At 39.6% G+C, this 17,418-nt stretch overlaps 1 protein-coding gene across 2 annotated transcripts in view; it reads left to right on the top strand.

Annotated features, from left to right (window-relative positions):
- The window catches only part of slc39a10 (solute carrier family 39 member 10), a 59,091-nt gene that overhangs the window by 30,005 nt on the left and 11,668 nt on the right, over positions 1–17,418 (top strand). Inside the window, exons 3-8 of one of the 2 annotated variants that reach the window (XM_060828010.1) lie at positions 117–297; positions 2,201–2,385; positions 3,998–4,207; positions 5,895–6,018; positions 10,725–11,048; positions 15,209–15,289. In XM_060828010.1, the coding sequence (XP_060683993.1) occupies positions 117–297; positions 2,201–2,385; positions 3,998–4,207; positions 5,895–6,018; positions 10,725–11,048; positions 15,209–15,289 (1,105 nt within the window). The remainder of the gene's footprint in view (positions 1–116; positions 298–2,200; positions 2,386–3,997; positions 4,208–5,894; positions 6,019–10,724; positions 11,049–15,208; positions 15,290–17,418) is intronic. The other variant, XM_060828011.1, reaches the window with a different exon arrangement.

Consider the following 17,418-nt stretch of genomic DNA (forward strand, 5'->3'; position numbering starts at 1 on the left):
AAAAATTACTTATGAAATAGAAACAATTGTGTAGTTACCTTGTGATATTTAACTGTAATCTGAAGAGCTAATTGGTGAGTCTTTAAAATATATTTAAACACATGTATTTCTTCTAGTGCTTGAATGTCTCTCAACTGCTGCAGAGCTACGGTCTTAGCACAAATTCTGGGATTTCTACAGTGGAGTTTACCTACCTATGCCCTGCTTTGCTATTCCAAATTGATAGTAGAGTTTGTATCCAGTATCATGATGAATTAAGTATGGAGCCTGTAGACAACCAAGATTCTGTGTTACCAGGTGAGGCATATCAATTGATTGAAAGTAAAGCTGTAATTCATTTTCATTCTTAGCAAGTGGCCACAAATTTAAACTTCCAGGCATTTTCATTGTCTGTATTTTCTTACTCATATATATTTATATGCATTATATCAGGAAATTCATTCAGGACTATAACATTTGCTTTAAGCTGTCAGAAGTTCAGTTTACTCTCTTTTGCCATAATTCGCCTCACTCCAGAATTTTGTGATTTTTAAAATTATTTGTTCTTGGGATTTGAGGTCATTTATTGCAAGTTGTGATTGTCCCTGAGAAGAGAGGAGTCTTCAAGACTACCTTGAACCACTGAAATCTATATAATGCAGCTGCATCTACAGTGTCAGGGATGTAGTTCTAAAAATTTGACTCAGCAGCAAAGAAGGATAGTCCCAAATCAGGTTGGGTTTTGACTTGTACAGCTAGTTTTGTTTTCATGCTTCTGCTGCCTTTATTCTTGTAGGTGGTAGAGATTGGGGGTTTGGCTGGATGCTGTTCATGGAGACTTGGTGTTTTGTTGCTGTGTATCTTGTTGTCAGTACTCATGTAATTTGTAAGTGATTAAAGCAATTGGTAGGGGAGGGAATGATGTTTAAGTTGATGGATAGGCACAGTCTTATTTGCTCTGGATTGTGTCGAGCTTAAGGTCCAGTTTTCGTTCCTAGATCGGGTGGACAGCCTGGGAAAACCTGAAGGGTATTCCCAGTGCAGGGTGGGGGAATGCCTGTCTGGTTCTGGCACCATTTGAAGTTTAAAGATAAATATAAAGCACAAAATATTATTATGTCCCATCCATTCCAACCTATGACACCTAATTCCCTCCACCCACCATTGCAACAACTACTTCACACACACTCTACAATAACCTATGCCCCATTACTGAGACTCTGTCCCTTTATATTTCCATGTCACTCCATGTCTCTCATAACCACTCTTTGCATTTTTAATTGCCATGTTAATTCACCTAATATTTACCACGAGCACACATCAGGTCGTGTGCGCTTTTCAGAAAAATGCAGTTCTGTTGAATAAAATGAGTATTTCAGACTTCATAATTGAGTAAATTGATCTCATTCATGAAGTATATTTACAGCATTTAAATTTCTTCACTTCCATAAGAATAATGTATTGGAATTGTCATACCCCCCAACCTGCAAATAGTCCAAAATTGCTTCCAGTCAGATTGCAACATGGAAGTTATCCCAATATGGTAATGAATCATTGTGAAATCTGAATCACTAATAGAAAGCTCCAGGGCAAGGTAAACAGACAGATTGAAATAGAAGGCAATCATTGTCTAGATCTCTTTCCAAGATTTAATATCTTTGATAGATCTCTTTAATAGTTTTGATGATTCTTTGAACAGCTTGTTTTACACACAAACATTTCTACTTTTAACAAGTGCAAAGAGTACCTGACCCCACTACTTGCCTTGCCTCTCCTAAGTGCAGTCTTGACATTCACATGGGGTGGCTTTTCTTTGTGTCCATGGCATTGAAATCTCTTAATGATTTGTGGTCAGTAGTAGAAGTGGAAATACATCGAATTCATGGTATTTTCATATATTGTCATGCTACATTTTGGGTATATTAAAATAAAATTGTGAATATCATTTCCAATATTATTTGGATTTAGTACCTCCAGGTATAACAAAGAGGAAATCTTGGTATTATCAAAGCTATTATTTGACTTGACATGAATGGAGGTTTGGAAATTGATTAGCAGTACAAAATTGAGTAATGTGTAATAAGTTTGTGAAGTGAATGAAACTGCAAAATTGCATTACAATTCTAATTTCATTAAAGATTCTTAAGCATACCATTGTTAACTATTATCTAAATCTTATTTTTATGTTTCTGTGGTAACCAAATATATTCTTCTGAATCAGTTGTTTCTTACACAGTTTGGATTTGGGGATTGCTGTCAATCACCATTATAAGCTTGTTATCAGTTCTGGGTATTGTCCTTGTACCTATCATCAATCAAGTGTGCTTCAAGTATCTTCTGACATTCCTAGTGGCTCTGGCAGTGGGGACACTTAGTGGTGATGCATTACTGCATCTTATGCCACATGTAAGTATAATTTAATTTAATAAAAATGTAGTTTGTCTTGTGATTCCAGTCTTGTGGTTTCAGTCTTTGGTGTGGGAAGGAGCACTTTGAAGTGAGTTCTTTAAAGAGATATTGAAAAGGTTTTAGGAAGGCCAACAAAATGGGCCTTTCTCTGCTTTGGTATTGAGGCATTAATTTATATCAGTGATCATTGTATTCTTTTTACCAACTGACCACCAATGATTGCTTGTAGTGCACTTTATTTGCACTTCACTTGTGCATTTTGACTTTTTCCCAGTGCAGATTTTCCTTGCATTGTTGGAAGCACTGATGTCCCATATTTGCATCCTTACTCCTAAATAAATTGGAATTGGATTTGGAGTTTTCTGGGTGTGTTTGATCGTATTATTCATTAATTAAGCTTACCTAGCCCCTGCGGACCTGATCACTATTATTAACAATACCCAAGAATATCTCCTCCTTGAAGGTTTACAGCACCAAATAGAAAATCTTCATTCATTGGTGCCAGGTCATAATTTCAACACATTGAAACATCAAGCTCTATCTTACTTCTGAATGACACTGAATCAGTGATACTTTGAGCTTGCTGTGCAACCATATCATTTCTTCTGCCTATCATCCCATCTATGTAGAGACACTTGAGGTTTCATGAAGCCAAAAGATTCAGGAAAATAAAACACTTTTTTAAAGTTTGAATTTAATGTCGACCTATTTAATCTGATTCCTTTCAGTTCATTTATAACTTAAAAAACTAATTTTATTGCTGATTATTTTAATTAATAAAATACATTAATCAATAGAAGAAAGCCTAACCTTTTTACTAGGCAGATGGACCAGTCTTGTTTCCTCCATTCAGTCTTTACTAAAAAACTGTACTTGAGTTTTTTTTTGATAAAAATTTCTGTGCTATTGTTTACCCCTGTCTTGTGTTTCATATGCTGAAGAATGCAGATCCTGAACTTTTTAATTTGGTTGATAATCAGTAAGTAATCTGACATACTCAATTCCTTTACAAGCATTGTCAAAATCTCAAAAATATTGTGACTTGATTATAAATGACATTGGTTTGAAAATTTGAGACACTGATCTATTTTATTGTACTTTATTTTCATACTTTTTTTCTACACTCATTCATGATAAGTGGCATCACTGGCAAGGCATTTAGCCATGCCAAATTGCCCTTGAAGGTAGAGATTTACTTGGATTACTTTAGAAGGTAGTTAAGATTCAGCCATATAGCTGTGGTACTGGAGTCATGTGTAGACTAGACAAACCCTTCCTTAAAGGGGTTGAATATACCTGATGTGTTTTATTTTTGATAATTAATGGTACTTTTATGGTCACCATCACTGAGCCTCGCTTAATATTCCAGATTTTGTAACTAAATTCAAATTCAACCATCTGCAATAGTGGAATTTGAACAGAGCAGTAACCGGGTTTCTGGATTATTAATTCAGTGACTTAACCATCATTGCCTAATATGGAAGAAAAGTCAATTGTGTTAGATCATGGTTAATGCTAATAGTCATGTGTCTAAGTTGTTCCAAATTCATTGTGCGCGAAGTCTGAAATTTGTGCTACATCACTATTTATCTTTTTTTTGTAAAAATAGTCACAAGGCAACCATGATCATAGTCATCATGACCATAACCACGATCATGACCATGATCATAATCATACTCATGGAAATCATGAAATCTCTGAAGATCTCCTCACAATACATAATGGATTGTGGAAAGGACTTACAGCTCTGGGTGGTATCTACCTCCTTTTCATCATTGAACACTGCATCGGCATATTCCGTGATCGCAGAGCCAGCATGGTAAGATCGAAATGCATGCATTATTACTGGGAATTCATTGTTCTCTTTCCTATGCTTAAATGTGAAAGTTGTCTTAAATTGCACCAGAGCTGTATGCAACTATTTATGCCAGTATGACCCCAACTATAATTTCACCAATTCTGGAAGTAATGGACAATATGACATTCCATTTTAAGTTTGAGAGTAACATACCCCAATCAGAAACCAGAATCGTCAAGTTAAAGCTAATTATTTAGCAGTGGAAATGCAAGTGCAACATATGAGAAAGGCAAATAGAAGGTGGAAGTGCATTTGATGGGCTCAGGTGACCCACTCAAAGCTGGATTGATTATCCCATTCCTGACACCAGCCTGAATAGGATAAGGCACTTAAGTAACTATCTTAAAGATCTTGTCTGCGCGGGTTTCCTCCAGGTCCTCTGGTTTCCTCCCACACTCCAAAAAATATGCAGGTTAGGTGAATTGGCCATGCTAAATTGCCCGTCGTGTTAGGTGAAGGGGTAAATGTAGGGGAATGGGTCTGGGTGGACTTGTTGGGCTGAAGGGCCTGTTTCCACACTATAAGTAATCTAATCTAATCTAATCTAATCTGAATGCATAGGCAGATGGACCATGTGCTCTTCCTTTAAAATTTCAGATCGGTTGAGGGTGTAGAAAGAGGTGGTAAAAAGGTCACCTATTGGATTTTATGAGGCCCCCCAGCCAACCACCAAACTGGTCAGCAGGGTAGTGAAAATTCCAGCCCTTTGTTTCTTGTCATTCAGCCAAGTTTGCACTCACACTGTCACTGTTTCTTAATTCCATGGGTTTTAACATGGTTAACGATGTTCATCATGCTGCAATTGCATGTGTTCAGCTGTCTAGGTCCCAAACTGTAGGGTTTCCATCCAAAACTGCTCACCAACCACTAAGATACTCCTTAAAACCACTCTGTTGTTTAAGCTATTGGCTCCTTCGTTGTTCAGTGTCAAAGTTTAGCTTTCACTTCAAATGCTTTTGAGATGTCTAAAAGCACTAGGTATACTGCATTACCCACACTTAAAAACATTCAAATCAAGTTCATTCAGTACAATTTGCCTTCAATGTAGGTATGCTGGCTTTCCTTAATTAAGTTCGCATTATTACATGTTTCAAAGCTATATATCTCAGCAATAAATTATTATAATGACGGTTCTGGAGAAGGGCAAATTGGATATCAACTTCCTTATTTCCATGTTTGAATATGTATATGTAGTTGGGCAGTATTGCACTCCAAATGCACCTTAATCGCAATGAGTACTGCTAACCTTATCATTACATCATCAGCCAAATCTGATTATTGTGCTCCTCCTATATAATTCATACTTATGAGACATACTTTCACCAGGGTTATTGCTATCACTTTTCATAAATGAAAATATTGCAAAACATAAGGAACAAACTTGTATTTTTCTTGTAAAGCATCAGTTTTTGTTTAATTGTGTGCTTATGTATCACAGCAATCCTGAATTGATTTAATGTATTATCCAAAGTATCTATATATAGCCAAATCTCCTTAGTTCAGTCATAAAATGTGGTTTGACAACTAATTCAATTCTTTGTAATGCAGAAATCCAAGTCTATTTAGCTGCAATTGATTAGAAGGCAAGACTTTAATGTTTTGAAATCCATTCACAATGTCTTGTTATGTTTGAATATTCAATTACCAGAACAAAAAGAAATGGCGCAAGCAGAAAGTTCTGAGTGAAGAGGCAGCAGTGGGCCGAAAATTGTCAGACCATCAATTGAATCGTAGATCAGAAGGTGAATGGCTTGATCTTAAGACCATGTCTGGTAAGTGTATTTGTTAAGTGTTCAGTATATCAACAGCTGAAGTTTTTGAGATGTGTGATGACCTCACAATGTGTCTTCAACAAATTCACAAATGGGTTACTTAATGCAATGTAAGATCTGGAATTGTGATATTTATTTGTAATAGAAAGATCTTAGTAATCAATTTTTCATTTACTTTGCTCGAAAGTTGGTGGTCAGGATCTGATCAGTTAATTTTATTAATCAAGATACAAGTTTAGCATGATGGTTTTGGGGAGTGTAGGGATTCACATTTCTCAATTGCATGAGGCCCCCCCCACTTGATGATGGGCCACGTAAAACAAATTATTGGCCCCTTAAAGGCAGTTTTCTTCAACTAACAAGAGGAATCCAGCGACAAAGATCATTGTACTCTGACCATGGGCAGGAAAGGTGCAGCATCTATTACCTGCCTCCCCACCCTTTTGACACCAACACTGGCCATCAGATTCTCCCATTCAATCGAATGTGGTGCTGAAAAGTTACAGCAGGTCAAGCAGCATCTGAGGAACAGGAGAATTGACATTTCAGGCATTCGCCCTTCATTTCATCACCCATCATTCCTGATGAAGGGCGAATGCCTGAAACGTCGATTCTCCTGTTCCTCTGTTTCAGCACCACACACTCAGCTCTGATCTCCAGCATCCTCAGTCCTCATTTTCTCCTAAATTTTCCCATACAGCCTAACATGGCCATCCTGATTCTCCCCACTTCCCAAACTTACTACAAGGAACCCCACACCTCGATCCTGGGCTCCAGAGCTGCTTGTAATCCCAGCAAAGCCCACTACTCCTAGTAGTGCTGCTGTGTCTACAAAACTGTCAGTGATAGAATCTAAGGTGGGATTTTACCTAAATGAGGGGTGAAAATCCTGCATTCTTGCTGCTTCAAATGGCTGCAAGACAGCCATATCAGGTATTCCTCACCAATTTATCCAATAGCTGACAACCATAAAATTCTGCCCACAGATTCATACTAAGATCTGGCTTAAGGTTGAACACCATAGTAACTTTTAGAGATCCCCACTTTACACCATTTTACAACAGAGGCTCAGCAACTTTTCATGGTTTGGGATGGTTATTTGTTGTAGCATTAAAGGTCTGCTTTTCCTCTAGTTCTATTAATATCAGTAATGGGTTGCCTATCCAGGAATCACATCTCAAATTGTACTAAAGTCATGAACATTGTGAGCTCAGGCAATCAACCGCAATTTAAAATGCACAAAAATGATCGATGAGATTTACAGTCTGGTCTATTAGATTAGATTACTTACAGTGTGGAAACAGGCTCTTCGGGCCAACAAGTCCATACCGACTCACTGAAGCGCAACCCACCCAGACCCTTTCCCCTACACCTAACACTACGGGCAATTTAGCATGGCCAATTCACCTAACCCGCACATTTTTGGATCGTGGGAGGAAACCGGAGGAAACCTACGCAGTCACGGGGAGAATGTGCAAACTCCACACAGAGAGTTGCCTGAGGTGGGAATTGAACACGGGTCTCTGGCGCTATAAGGCAGCAGTGCTAACCACTGTGCCATCATGCTGCCCACTGTCTGGCCTATCCTATATATTTTGCTAAATGCATCAAAATAAAGACAGTCCTTATATACTAACAAGGTATGTAATCTCCTGCAAAAGATGAAAACCTAGATCATTTAGAAATAAAATCTGAGCAATTCTTCTCTGAACTCCTTAGGCCATCAAAAATTAGTCTGAAATTGTCCAATTAGTCATCACAAACCTCATTAGCGATGAAATCATACATGGGCAGAAGGGAGCAGCAGTTGCTTAGATATCTAATTCTGTTCACTGGAGAATGGAAATGCTTACCAAAGTGAATGATAGATGCAGGTGAAAACTCAGATCTAAAACATAACTCCATTACTCTCTTCAAAAGATGCAAACAATCTGATTACTGCCAGCATTTACTTATTGAAGAGTATATATTTGATTCTTATTGGTTTTGCTAAGAATCATCAAGGAGCTCTTAGCATGCAATCAATTGGCGACATAACATTGTGTCTATCATGATCCAACTGACCCAGGTTTCTACCTTTCACACCTCTCTTGGTATTGTCCACAAGTCTGGAATTGTGATATTTATTTGTAATAGCAAGATCTTAGTAATCAATTTTTCATTTACTTTGCTCAAAAGTTGGTGTTAATAAAGCTCTCTGCTGTAATTCCACATTCCATTTGTGTGAAGTAAGTTGTCTCAGGGATGTACTGAAACAACATCTTTTACCCCTAGTGAGGAAGATTTTAGCCTGCAACTTTACAATCCCATTCAAAATTTTCATAATCCTTACTCTAATTCTTCTGAGCAAAATCTCCTGCAACGTAACTCTTTTTTACTATTCACAGGAATCCCTCTCCCAAATTAGTTGCATTTCTCCTGTCACAATTAGTGATCACTTTCTTGATCTCATTAATATAATTAAAATTTGTCTTTTTTATCTTTCTTATTCCCGGCCCCTATACTTATATCAGTATACTTTATCCTCCTCTTCCACTGTCTTCTGCTTCCTTACCCTCTTAATTAATTTTTCAGCCCTAGTGGAAAGCAGATCACCACAATTTTCCTTCAATAAAGGTGCATCCCTTCAAATGGTTTTAGTAAAGATGTAACAGTTTTTAAGCAAGCTTGGAGATGGAAGTGCGAAAGAACAAAAGGGAAAGTCTGTTTCAGCTTGGAAGGCAAAAGTAATTAAATGACAAAAGGGGGTGATTGTGCAAGATGAAGGGATGTTAATACAGCAAGACATAGAAAATTTGTCTAGATGAGGTATAAATGCAATGTGCAGAATAATTGCCAACTGCTGCTCTCCAAAACCAAGAATATACTTAAAAGAAAGAATAGCAAATGTTATAATCTGAATGTTTTAAATTCAATACTTTTGAAAATTTTAAAGTGCATTATTGGAAATTAAAGTGCTTATCCTCCAACTTAGACTTCCTCATTTAAGAGGCTGAATGATTTGGAGATGCCAATGTTGGACTGGGGTGTACAAAGTTAAAAATCACACAACACCACGGTATAGTCCAACTGGTTTATTTGGAAGTACAAGCTTTTGAAGCGCTGCTCCTTCATTAGGTAGTTGCTGAAGGCAGGGAAGTCAAAGTTGGAGTGAGGTGAAGCAAATCTTTAAAATAACAGATGATTGAAAGTTCAGGGTCAGACTTGTGGACTGAATGGTCACTTAATCAACCTTTTGATCTCCCCAGTTGAGGCCACATTGTGAGCATGATTACCATATACCAAATGGAACTAAGTACATCACTGTTTCACCTGAAAGAAGCGAAAAGCCTAAGGAAGGTGGCAGTAAAAGACCATCCCCTGTATTAGCATGGGAAATTTCTGTGAAAATATGTGGGTGATTTTGAATAATTGACAACTGAATCAGGGTGCACCATCAAAATAAATGTGACAGAGATGGAGAAACTTGAATAATAGAATAGAGTACTTACAGGAAGTGGGGTTTCACATTGTGTAATCAACTTGCCTGAATGAATAAAATTCAATCATCACAAGAAGTTTGACACCACTTAGTCTGCTTGATCAGCACCCAAACCGCCACCTTCAACATTTGCTTTCTTCAACACTGCTGCAGAGTGGCAGCAGTTTGTACCATCTACAAGGTACACTGCAGTAACTCACCGAGGCCACTTCCACAGTACCAAACAAACCCACATCCTCTAATGCGTGGAAGGACAAGGGTAGCAGAATTCTGTGGACAGCACCACCTGCAAGATTCCTTCCAAACCAAAACACCGTGACTTGGAACTGGCTGTTCCTTCTCTGTAACTGACTCAAAATCCTGGAACTTCCCTTTCTAACAGCACTGTGAGTGTACCTACATGTGATGGATGACTGAGAAGGCAGCTCAACCTAATCTTCTGAAGGGCAAGTTAGAGATGGGCAATGAATGCAGGTTCAGCTAACATTACCTACATCTCCTGAAAATATAAAGAGGTGGGGAAGAGGACTTTAGTGTCAGAATGAAGAATATTCCAGATATCTCAACGAACGGCAGGCATACAGGTTCCTATGGCAATGCAGTTTATTTGGAAAAATTGAACAATTTTCCCTTAACTACACTTAATGTGGGAACAAATTAAACCAGGCAGAGGAGAGTCATGGAATTTGGTGCACTGACCTCTTCAACACCTCCTACTGCCCTCGACCACGACCTCACCTCCCATCTCCGAACCATCATCTCCTAGACCATTCACAACCTTATCACCTCTGGGGATCTCCCAGCCACAGCCTCCAACCTCATAGTCCATGAACCCCGCACCTCCCAATTCTACCTTCTACCAAAGATTCACAAACCTGACTTACCAGGTCAACCCATTGCCTCAACCTGCTCCTGTCCCACTGAACTCATCTCTGCCTACCTTGACACCATCTTGTCCCCCTTAGTCGAGGACCTCCCCACCTACGTTCGGGACACCATCCACACCTTTCACCTCCTCTAAGACTTTTGTTACCCTGTCCCCAAAGCCTCATCTTCAGCGTGAAATGTGGAGAGAATGGATATCCGTGATAAAAAGGAGATGGTTGATTCAAAAGGTGATATTGAAAATCATTGTGAGGGAGGTTTATCAATATAATAATGATGTAGCATAGGTAGCAAAACGTTCAAGTACACTATATAATAATTAATTAATTTCTGGTTTTAGGAACAGACCAACTGGATGGCTTTGGTGAGCAACATGATCTTACCCAGATTACTGACCTTGATGGTACCTTAGGATCCCCATCAAAGATATCTGTTGCCCCTGATTTAAAGTCTGTTTACATTCATGACTCACAAAGTGAAATTGATTATTGTGCTGCTAACTATGATGTTAAAGTGAAACCTAAAAAACATTCAAACCATTCGCATCATTCACACGGCCACTGCCATTCTAATAAAGAGATGCAAGATGCTGGAATAGCGAATATTGCATGGATGGTTATCATGGGAGATGGCATGCATAACTTCAGTGATGGCCTGGCAATAGGTAAGAAAATGAAATTGATTGCAATATCGAAAAATACGTGAAAGCTTTAGTAGTGTCTAGAAGTAATACAATTAACAAAATTTGCTAATATCTTTAATCATTAAAAGCACAGATTAAATATTTGAATTCTATCTCTCTAAAAATTGAATTTCTTCAATACAATTCTGTAGTGTGTCGATTGTTTTGTATCACCATAGTTAAATTCCAGTTTGCATTATTGCTAACTAAATTTTGTGTACTGAATTATTTTGTGCTTTGTAAGATGTATTCCACTTCAAAAATCATGGGCTGAATTTTACCATAAATCAACTAAGTGTCAATATCAGAGTTTCAAGGCAGGTTTCTCTCTGTGAGCACTGGCAAGTTATCTCTCACTATTTTACATTGCTCATCTTGTTATGTATACACCAAGCCTCTATGATATTGTGGGGTGCTATCTTGTGCTCACTGGCAGTGGAGGTAATCATCACTGCCTGGACCTTACAGGATTTCATATTTAAACCCTAGCCGTACACCGAGCCAATTTGCTGCCAAACAAGAAATGCCCTTAACAGTTGCAGTGTCAGAAGAATTGCCCAGAGACAGCCAACAGAGATAAGTTGGCACCTGAAATTGGTTACAGGAACCTGGAGGGTCCTGATCAATAGTATAGTGAAGAGGGCCTTTTTTGTCAGGACTGTTAGAGGAGATCACGCTACCAGATCTTGCCAACCTGGTGTGAAGTTGCCACTTGGGTCATTATGATATCCTTGGTCCAGAGAAATGTCCAGCAGTGCAGGTAGAAGGGTAATGACCTACGTGTACTCTGCAAGGGTAAGGGCTACCTCTTTGTTCTGTTATTGTCTGTCTGTGCCATTGTACCCATCTCCTACCATCTTATGATCTGCCACTTGGGTCATTATTGTGTGCAGGATCTTTCCTCACTTGCTTTCCAACCCACTCCATTCTGGAACTACTAAGCTGTCATATCCTCTCATTAATCCAGAATACCTCACAATCTTACCTCTGCCTGCACCAACACTAACAGCTACGCCAGGCAGTTTCACCTCATTTATTCCCTACCTTTGTCTTATTCCAGGAGAAAACATCCCACAATAGGGCAAAAAGTGCCCAGGCAAGGGGGGATCCTGACCTTCATCTCTTCACTGCTTCTGAGAAGGCAATCCTTGCCTTAGTGGAGAGGACTATGGCTGATCATCCAGTGATGCCAAGACCTCTTGTGTTTTGGCAATCAAGTAAGATTAAATGGCTACAGTGCTCTCCTGTTACCTCCATTATGAATGCTTTCTTAATGTGGCCACACCTCTAACCCCATCTTGCAATCATTCCCTTTCTTGTCTGCTGCAGAGACTGGTGGCATCTGCATGGTAATCAGCCCCTAAGGATGTCACCTTCTCCTCCACCTCTGAGGGAGCCACAGATTCTTCAGAGGAAGCACCCTGTGCCTATCCCCACATCTTCCACCAGCTCAGATACCGATACCTTGCTGGGTACTTCAGGTAAAATACAGCTGAGAGCACATGCTAGTGAGTATATCACTGTCATGTCTTCAAAGCTGCCAATAGAAGAAAGACCTCAGGTCACTGGCACTCAAAGAACTGCTGGAGACCAGGTCCCTGCTCGAGCCGAGCAAGATAGGACCCCATGTTGTCAGTCATTAATAACTTCCTTCAAATATACAAACAAAACACAGGAGCAGCAGGTATGTTTGTTGGAAGCATTTGCAAAACTGATTGAGGAGTACACCAGAGCTATCTGCATGGTACCCTATTATCCTACATTTACCCCTGACTAATACATTTAACCAATGGCTAATTCACCTCACCTGTTGAGGAAGACAAGCCTGCTTCTGAACAGCACACACTTCTGGATGTCTGTTCTATTAACCACAAACATCTCGAGTGGAGGGGGTTGGGGGGTGGTGGGGGGAGGGGGGGGTGGTGGCGGTGGCGGGGAGGAGGGGTGGGGTGATGACTTGGTTAAAACACCAAAGCTAAATGTTCCAATGTATGGGAAGGTTCACTACACCCTACCTACAGACCCTAGGACTGGTTGTAATGAGACGGAAGAAAAATAAAGATCTTGGTGTGTATGTAGAAGGCATAGGTGAGACTTCATTGCAGATACAGTAAGATGTTTGTTAATATATTTTTCCTCTTCGGCTATGTGAGAGAATGTTGTTAGCTGTAGATATTATCCCATCTGCATCCCAGCATTCTACTACGAGTTGCCCACCGTAGCAGTGGCCTCTCATAACTCCCTATACTTTCAATGAATGATCCCCTAAACTGACTATGGCCCACCTCCCTCCAATTCCCCCCCCCCTTCCCAAAAAAAACCCCTGACTGATTTAGGAAGGCTGCTGCAACTGAGTATTAACCAGACCCCTGACTATTCTCTCTGCAGCTCCATTACTGGCATGCTGCTAATCCCCAGACTGGTTGCGCTAGATCTGCAAGACTGACAACAGCCCTCTCCCTGGAATACACTGATTTGGACTCCCTGATATTAGATGTCCCTAGCAGCTGCCTGGCAATTTCTAAGATCTTGGACTGTGATCGAATGATGCCTTTGACTTACTGTGGTCAGATTTCGTGACTGAAGACAGTCTACACTGACTTGAGGACTACTCCCCTCTGAGTTTGAAGCACATTGTGTTTTTGTTGCATACACAGCATGGTGCCACTCAACAACATGTCAGCACCCCCCCCCCCCAGTTGATCACTTGACAACTGTGACATATTGTCCGGCTTTGTGTCTACAGTAAAAGGCAAAGTCACACAGAAGGACTGTGAGCCTTTAAGTTCTGAATGAAGCAGCATAGCACAAAAATGCAAGGTGAGGCATGGCCTAGATTCTGTGAACAAGTAAACACAAAGTGAGTAAATGCTAAGAGCCATGAGCTCGATGATTGTACCTGCACACAAAGTAGCCTGGCAGCAGCATTACAATACAAGGTGTCTCCAAAATGCAATATTGAAATGGTGAACAGGATTGTAAGTGAAACAGATGTGCCATGATAATATGGTGAGGCTGATGCATGTCCAATACCAACATCCAGAGATGGAGAGATGCAGGCATTCACTGCCCATGGAGCTACCATGTACCCAAACTGACTTTTATACCTCAAATTATCATCATCAAATTTCTGTCTGCCATGTGGGAGAATGACAAGCTGCATTTAAAATGATTCGGTAACAAATGGGCTTCTTGTCTCTGACTAGCAAAGTTCTTGTCTCGCCTCTCAACCCTTAGATGGAAAAATCAGACTTTTATTCTCAACACAGATTCTCATTGTTTCAAACTAGCCATATTTCACTAATTGACTCACCATTGCCCACATTAGAAAATTCAGCTCAATGTTTTTAATATTAATGGAAGCCTCTTTCTTTTGAAAATCTGCTTCTTCTGATTACAAGCAAGACCATGCAGGGAAGTGTAATGCTCTGGATTAATTGTTGTCAATATCACTGTATTTGTGTAATATGCTTTATTTTGGGAGTCAATTAGATTGAGCACCTGAAATTCTAATTAGGGGAGGAAAATTTGAATATTTCGGTCTTAATAGTAAGGTATTCCATACCTAAAGTTATGAGAAAACACATTTTCTCTAGATTTCAAATGTATTCCATAAGCTGCTGGTAGACATATGAAACTCTGAAGCGTGTATGCATTATCTAAATAAACCAATTAATTTTAACATGTACTTTCTAAGGGACAGCTATAGTCATACTGTTCCAGTGTATGAGATTTGTGGAAGTTTGAGCAGAAAGTTGCATTTATAAAGATGGTATAATAAAATATGAATACCGGTTTGTGTTTTTGACACAACATTATCTTCTGACAACTCCCTTTGCATTGGCCAAGTTTCATGTCATGCATGTTATGACTAACAGTCTTTAAAAATGAGGCTAGTAATTGCAGCAATACTTCTGACTGTACTGAAATTAAAGCTACATAGCTACAGAGCACTTTTCACAAAATCCAGATGTTCCAAAGCCCTTTCCAGCCAATGAAGCAAATAAGCAAACGATTTTAAAGTTGGAATGTTTAATATTAATGTATTTTGTGTTCCATAACTATGATTTCTCTCTTTCTTTTTGGTATGCAGTTGCAGGAAGTTTAAATTATTTAAAATGACTTTTTGTTTTAAATTCCAGGAGCTTCTTTCAGTGCTTCCATCACCGGTGGGCTGAGCACTTCCATTGCAGTATTTTGTCATGAGCTTCCTCATGAACTAGGTAAGTTTTTTTTTGTGACTTCCATTAGCATAAAGTGTAATACCATGGGATTAAGCATTTCATTTACTTTTTTAGGTGGAGGGAGCATAGAACCACATGATATAGGAGCCGAATTAGGCTATTTGGCCAAAGAATGCTTTGCCATTGGATCATGGCTAATATGTTTCTCAAACAAAACCAAATTGCCGGAAAAACTCCGCAGATCTGGCTGCATTTGTGGAGAGAAATCAAAGTTCGTGCTTCGAGTTCAGTGACCCTTCAGTGATCCCCTTGTCCGTTGAAACTCCATTGAGTACAGACCCAGAGTCATCAACCGTTCCTCATGACAAACCCTTCATCCCCGGCATCATTCTTATGAACCTCCTCTGGACCCCCTCCAAGGTCAGCATATCCTTTCTTAGATACAAGAACCAAAATTGCTCCCAATATTCCAAATATGATCTGACCAGAGCCTTATATAGCCCCAGCAATATATGTCTGCTCTTGTATTCTAGACCTCTTGAATAGAATGATAACATTGCATTTACCTTCCTAATTACCAACTGAACCTGCATATTAATGTTAAGAGAATTCTAAATCATGACTCCCAAGTCCCTTTGTGCTTCAGGCTTCCAAAGCCTTTTGCCGTTTAGAAAATAATCAACGCCTTATTCTTCCTATCAAACTGCATAGTTCACATCTTAAATACAGGAACAGTTGGCCAGAATTTACATACTGAAAATAGCAAGGCCAGACTAACAAATTTCAATATTCCCAGAAATTTAAGAGGCAATTTTGGGTCCTTGTTGAGGGAAGGAAGTTAAAGCCATAGCCTTCATATAGTATAGATTTCCAACCAAAATATCATGGGTAGAGACATACATTTCCACCAGCAAGAGAAAGTTAAGGTAAAGTCTAATAGAAGAGCCTTTATAGTGAACTGGGAAAATAGGATAAGTATTTGAAACAGATGATGGCAGTTATGAGAAGAGTGTGGGGAAGTGGATGCAATGAGTGGGATTTTTCTCTCCCTAGAGGTGGCGAAGCAGCTGATGAGAAAGTCATTATCAGGTGGATTGGCACAGCCGAGTTACTCTTCCCTTCCTCTCAGTAGTCGATGCATGACCATCTTTACCAGTCAACTAAGATCCTTAAGTGGTCAATTAATTTTCACTTAAGGCTGTCAGGAGATCATTGGCCCAATTACTTGCTTTCCTGGTAGGCATGAAAAGTGGCTGCCTGACAGGAGAAACCATGGTGGCCTGCCTTCCGCTAGGGTTGGAATGGGGTGGCGTTGCCTCTATTGTCCAAATCAGTGGGCACTAAAGGCTACCCCTGCCTATAACACTAACTCACTTCTCCTCATGACTCACATGCAATAATACCCTAAAAAAAACACTATCGTGCCAGTCCAACTCTCATGGCCACAGTCGGAGCTGCCAGCAATGCTATCCAGCTCCCAGTGCCTGCCACTTTGTCCAGCAGCTTTGGAAGAGAAAAGACTTCACTGTCAATGCTCCTGACAGGCTGGGCAGGCCTGCTAGGTAGCCCTTCAGTGGGTGTTTAGAGTTTGACCTAGCAGGCTTTCTTGCTAACGGAGTGGGGATTAGTCATCCCTGAAGACAGCCACAACTACACTTGGGCAGAGAACACTAGATCCAGTCTAATGTTTCAGGTTGGTGACCCTTCCTCAGAAAAGTGTTTAGAGAAATTACAGTTTTCAGCAAGGAAAGTGAATGAGTGAACTAAGGACAAATGGCAAAGATTGTGATAGCTTAAGAGATAAAATGACAAAATGTAGATAGTGAAAGGCAAAAAAGATGAGTGAGGAGCCGAGTAAAGAAAGATGATCTCTAGTGGAGTGTAAATGGGAAAGTAAAATCACAAGCAACAGCTGCCATCCAGAAATGAAAAGGATAAATATGATATTCAAATAAGGAGAGATTGAATCCATTAAGATTATATTTGCTAGAGTTCAGAAGAATGGGAGAGGGGAACCTCACAGAAACCTATAAACAGAACCATTCCTGAAGAAAGGCTTATGCCCAAAACATCAAATCTTCTGTTCCTTGGATGCTGCCTGACCTGCTGCGCTTTTCCAACAACACATTTTCAGCTATAAACAGAACCAGACAGGTGTTATGACATGG

Source organism: Hemiscyllium ocellatum, chromosome 7 (genome assembly GCF_020745735.1).
Source record: "Hemiscyllium ocellatum isolate sHemOce1 chromosome 7, sHemOce1.pat.X.cur, whole genome shotgun sequence".
Classification (NCBI taxonomy): domain Eukaryota; kingdom Metazoa; phylum Chordata; class Chondrichthyes; order Orectolobiformes; family Hemiscylliidae; genus Hemiscyllium; species Hemiscyllium ocellatum.